At 36.6% G+C, this 5851-nt stretch overlaps 1 protein-coding gene across 1 annotated transcript; it reads right to left on the bottom strand.

Annotated features, from left to right (window-relative positions):
• Positions 1–2258: 2258 nt before the first annotated feature.
• Positions 2259–5527, bottom strand: C2H5orf46 (chromosome 2 C5orf46 homolog). The gene is made up of 3 exons (XM_044661654.1): positions 5458–5527; positions 4045–4168; positions 2259–2307 (listed from the first exon to the last, which is right to left on the bottom strand). Exons 1-3 carry the CDS (start codon positions 5525–5527, stop codon positions 2259–2261), a joined length of 243 nt encoding a protein of 80 aa, XP_044517589.1.
• Between the last annotated feature and the right edge of the window lie 324 nt (positions 5528–5851).

Consider the following 5851-nt stretch of genomic DNA (forward strand, 5'->3'; position numbering starts at 1 on the left):
TTAATAGATTTAGCCCGCTCTTCTAAGGTGACCTGGGTTCATATCCTGCTTCTGATAGGACTTAATTCTGATAGGACTAGGGGCAAGTCATAATCTATGAATTTTCAGTTTCCTCTTCTGCAAAACAAGGATAATAATAGGTGCAGGACTCATTCCATAGAATCACTGAATTTCAAATGAGACTGGGGTGTCAAAGACTTTTATAAAACCTAAATCACTTTAGCAGTCAATTACTATTATCATCAATCATCACATTCTCATATTTATTTTGGATAGAACAAGTCATGATCTTGCTCTTCTTTAAATGTGTAATTTTTGGTGATCTATTATTGTTCAGGTTGATAAAGCCATTGGTTTTTGTAATTGAATGGAAATGTTAGGACTCAGTTTCTATAGAGCTGCTGACAATTACTTTATAAATGATAAGAATAATATGTACTTATTCCTTTGCCCTTATGGTTGTCATTTCTTTTTTTGGGCCTCTCCATGTTGAGATATGGTTGGGAGGTTAGGGCAATTTCTATTAAAATCTTTGTTCTTAAGTTCCTGTGAGCCAGTGTTATATCTCGGACAATAGTATTATTTGTGATAATGTACTGGTCCCAGTAGAGATTATTTGTTGAATTCTAAAAAATATTGCAAGGTTTGTATTTGTGGTATGGCAATTTGTTGACTGAATTCATGAAGAACAAGTGAGCCTTTTCTGTATCATTCAGGCCATTTATAGGATTAATGCAGTACTATGCTGCTCAGTTCCTACCATTTCTTTGAAAAGTCAAATGCCAAACTAGATGTTCCATAGACATTTCAAACTCACTATATTCAAAACAAAATCTCATCTTCCACTTTAAACCCATGCTTGTAAACTTCCTTATTTCTGTCAAGGATGCCAGTCTTGATTCCAGACTTTTATCTTATCTTTAACTCTCATTTTACACTCATCACATAACAAATCATCTGCCAAATCTTGTATCTCTTGAAAATATCCTGTACTCTTTCATTCATGCAGGCACTGTCTTAATTCAGAACCTCATAATCTCTTAAAATAGTCTCTCTGCTTCAAATTTTTTTCTTATATCCTTCACATCATTGTTAAAGTGATTTCAAGGAATGTTTGGAACACTTTTGTCCACAGTTCAGATGATTTTGTCTAGCACCCCAGTTAAGTGTAATAGATTCTGAAAGGCAGGGACTGGGTGGAGATTTTATTTCCTTCAACTGCTATACTTCCTTGCCAATTAACTGAGTGAATGAAGTGATTATTATGCAGATAGGAAATCTGAGATGACTCAATTAAAACAGTTCTTGGGTCAGGATCTTGATGGAGTGACTCACAATTTAACTTGGTTCTAAAAGGCAACAGAACCCCTAGGTTGGGGGTTCAGGTTTATTTGTCTACTGGGAAGTCTTGAAATCAGCTCAAGCTGCTAGGAGAATATGTAAGAAGTTTTAGGATAGTCAGATTTTGATCATTAGGAAGTACTTCTTTATACTTAGTGCTATCCCCAAATAGGTAGTAGTGAGTTCTTTGCTGAAGGACTTCAAGCAAGGAATATATTAGATTCTTTCTATAATTCGTTTGATCTCTGAGGTTCTATAAAATCAGCTTAAAGTGATTTCTTTTTCTAAAAAGTTATTATTAACCTCTCAGATCTGGTAGAATGATATTAGACAGTCCAGCCTCAGTTTTTTTAAACATTATAACTTAAAGCTCTTTAAATTATAAACAAAATGTTTTACCATTAATTCCCATATTTGCTTTGTTTAACAGATTTATCAGGGAGACAGGTATTATTCTTTCCTGTTTAACTGAAGAGGAAACTAAGCTTCAGAGACTTGTTCTTGGCCATACAAATAGCAAGTGGAAAAGCTTGGATTAAAGTCCAGTAATCATGACTATAAGTCTATTACTTTACTCATTACAAATAGTTACTCCTATTAGATTGTAAACATCTCCTATCAAAGTGGACTCATATCTGTAGTCCCAGTTACTGGAGAAGCTGAAGTTAATAGTTCTCTTGAACTTGGGTTCTTAGCTACAGCAAAGTATACAAAATTGGACTAAGTTTGTGGCTTTAATATGGTGAGTCCCCTGTAGTGGGTGGTGGTGGTAGTGGGACTAGGTAACCCTAGGAGGAACAAACTGGAAGAAGTAGAGCAAGTTCCTGTGTGAATCAGTAGTGGGATTAGACCCATGAGTAGCCCCTGTGCCTTGGGGCAAAAAAAAGAAAAAGATAAAGTCACCTTCCACTTACCAATCACTTTTCTGGAGACTTTTCTGGTTTATTGTCCAATTCTGAAAATCCACTGGAAAGAAAAGAAAAATGGATAGATTATGTTGTGTTTGAAGTAAAGAGAATGAAAAAGATTGTCTTCTAAGACATTCTATATTCAATATTTCAAAAGGGGATATTTTAGCTTTAAGAGTCTGTGTTCTAACAATCTGTTTTCCATCTTCTATAGTGCATTTAATAGTAATAGGTAAGTGGTGCTGTGAATAGACCTCTAGGCCTGGAGTTAGGAAGACCTGAGTTCAGATCCAGCCTCAGAACTTACATGCTATGTGTCCTTGGGAAACTCATTGTTTTCCTCAGTTCCTTATCTGTAAAATAAGTTAGAAGGAAATGGCAAACTACTTGAGTATCTTTGCTAAGAAAACCTCAAATAGGGTCATGAAGAGTTGAGCACAACTGAAAAATGACTGAAAAACAATATTTCTATTGTATCTATTATATGCCAGGAACTATGCTAAGTCCTTTACAATGATTATATGATCCTCACAACAATCCTGGAAGGATTTACAGTTGAGGAAACTGAGGTAAATAGAGGTTAAGTGACTTGCCTATGGTCAGACATTCAGTAAGTGTCTGAGACTGGATTTGAATTCAAGAGTTACTAAACTCTGGGACTCTGTCTACCATACCACCAGTTGTCCCCATTTCAGAAAGAATGTAGCATAGTAGAATGATTCCTGGATTTAGAGGCAGAGATTATAAACTGTAATGCCAACACTACTTAATATCTATGAGAACTTGGGCAAGCAATTTAACTCTTAGAATGTGGCATACTCAATATTATAAAGACTCTTTTAGACCTAACATTCCATATTCAATGATTCTAATTAAAATCACACTTCGCCTGTAAATGTACAGGGTTGGGCTCAGTCGTAAATGTTTAACAGCCACCTTTCAAAAAAAAAAGTATTTATGACACACATCACTTTAATCTGCATTATTAACACTTTATCCCTTAAGTCTAGCCAGTCAGCAAAATAATAAATCAATCCCTGATTTGTAGCTCATAGTAAAAAATTAACTATCAGCCCAGAAAGCCTGTATGAGCTGCCTCTAGGATAACCCTGGGACATGGGTTGTGAGCTCTGAAAGCAGGCAACTGTGAGTTATCTCTGTACTTTCCTCAATGTCCTCCTGAGAGGAAAGCTGGCTGGCTCAATAGACAGAGGAACAGACCTGGAATTGAGAAGACCTGGGCTCAAATCTGGTCTCAGACACTTCCTCACTGTGTGACCCTGGGCAGGTCACTTAACCCTACTCTCCTAGCCCTTTTTGCTCTTCTGTTTTAGAACTAATTCTCAGACAGAAGGCAAGTGATTTAAAAAAAAAACACCTCAGGACTGGGCAGAGTAAATGATCAATAACTACTTATAGCTCCGTGGTATCCGCACTTGATGAGGAGTCAGGAGACCTGGGTTCTTAATCCTTACTGTCACTCATTGTCACACATATGAAGGCTATGACTTCCTCTCTGCCCCAATTCTAGAATTAATAAGACCAAGGCACCAGGTCCTAATCTGGGTTTCTTAGAGTGGGTAGAAGTGTCCTGTGCAAAGCATCTCAAAGGTGTAGGTTGTCGTAGAGGCTATATTGTGATCTCATTCAGGCCTAGGGATGATCTCAATCTAAAAGGATAAAAGGTGGAGAAGGAAATGGCAGAAGGAAATATCCGTTTGTGTATTACTCCATTCTGTCCATCCATCTCATGGTGTATAAATGGAGACTGAGAGAGAGGTGACTTGTTACTTACGATCTCCGGCTCATTGAGGAGAGAAGGTAGTCCATTGCAGATTCAAGGATTCCAGTACCCAGGGTACTTAAGAATGTTGGTAATCCTGTGTCTGATTTTGGGTTCGAGACTGATGGCTCATCATCTGAAATGCAGAGCAGAGATACTCAGTTATTTTGTTCCATGGTGGTGAAATGACAATAATATTTTACTGAAGCATTAGTCTTTCCCCTCTAATAGGAACTTGGGTAGCACTACTTTCATTATCATAGTTTTTTATTCATTGAATGTTAGAATCATAAAGAACATTAGAACAGTGTATTTAAAAATTCAGCATTAGAAAGGATATTTGAAAAGAGAACAGAGAATGTTAGTGTCTGAAAGAGTTCTAAACAAACAATATTACAATAGAATAGAGAATGTCAGATGTGAAAGGAAGCAGGGCAGGTAGGGGTGCTACAGTGGACAGAATGCTGTTCCATCTGGAATCGGGAATACTTATTTTTGTGGGTTCATATCTAGCTTCAGACACTTAATAACTATGTGGCCTTGGGCAAGTCACTTAACCCTGTTTGCCTCAGTTTCCACATCTATCAAATGAGCTGGAGAAGGAAATGGTGAACTACTCTAATATCTTTGCCAAGAAAATCGCCAAAGGGATCACAAAAAAATCATAAATGACTGAAACAACTGAACAACAATAACACAGGAGAGGAAACCTAGAACATAAAATCTTAAATATTACATTTAATTCATGAAAAAATTTAACACAAAATATAGTTACAGGCACTATGCCATATTCTGAGGATACACAGATAAAAAGTTTATTCCCTCAAAGAATGTATATTCTATTGGATATTAGAGTTAGAATGGTCTTTAAACACAGAATGTCAGAACTAGAAGTTTCCTTAGAATATAGAAAAAAGAATGTCAGAACTGGACATATTCTTAAAACATAGGTTAGTAGTAGAAGACTGTTAGGATATAAATCAGAGATTTTAATATTTGCTCTTCACACATAAAATACAGGATATTATAGCTAGGTTGAAACTTAAAACAGAATACAGAGATTATTTGAGATCATATATCCCAATACTCCCATATTATAGAAGAATAACTAAGGCATAGAGAAGTTAAATGACTTATTCAAGGTTACATGAGCAATCTGCAACCAAATCCTCCTGATTCCTAGGCTAGTGGTTTTGCCCTGCACCAGGAGGAGTATTACATCGTAGTACATTATAATATGTATTATATGCTTACTAGACTGTGTAATCCTGAGTAAATGCCTTCCTCTCAGCATATTTGGGCTTCCCTTTCTGTGAAATGAGAGAGCTGGACTAGATATCGCTAAGATTCCTTTCAGCTATGTCCTTCTATAATTGTATATTAACTGTAATGTCTAATATCCTCTTTTCCACCAAAAACACTCACCAGCATGGCAGGGAAGAATCAAAGTAAACAGTCCTATCGCCATCATCATATGAAGGACTGAGAAAGCCATTCTTGTTAGTCTGGTATAGTCTCAGGTAAGGTTCACATGGATTCTCGCTCCATTTATACAATAGACAAAATGACATCATTCACATACAATGGAATTAATTAAGGTGTTAGGCAAGCCAGAGCTGTATTCCAGGTGATTCCTGACACGTAGCTTGTAGTAGAAAGAACCTTGCACTGGAAATCAAGAGGAAGAGATCATCATCATCCATCTTTAGCTTTGCTGCTAAATTGCTGTATCTTCTTGAGGAAGCCATTTCCACTATCTCCACCTCAGTTTACTTATCTGCTATAATATTATATTTTTAAGGGACAGCTAGGTGGCTAA

The sequence above is a fragment of the Gracilinanus agilis genome, chromosome 2 (genome assembly GCF_016433145.1).
Source record: "Gracilinanus agilis isolate LMUSP501 chromosome 2, AgileGrace, whole genome shotgun sequence".
In the NCBI taxonomy this organism is placed as follows: domain Eukaryota; kingdom Metazoa; phylum Chordata; class Mammalia; order Didelphimorphia; family Didelphidae; genus Gracilinanus; species Gracilinanus agilis.

Bases quoted from the DNA above. Each gene is read 5' to 3' on its own strand.
- C2H5orf46 (XM_044661654.1), bottom strand. From the start codon at position 5,527: ATGGCTTTCTCAGTCCTTCATATGATGATGGCGATAGGACTGTTTACT. The intron at 4,169-5,457 runs GTGAGTGTTTTT...TCTGCATTTCAG, and splicing joins GATTCTTCCCTGCCATGCTG to ATGATGAGCCATCAGTCTCG. The intron at 2,308-4,044 runs GTAAGTAACAAG...TTTTCTTTCCAG, and splicing joins TCCTCAATGAGCCGGAGATC to TGGATTTTCAGAATTGGACA.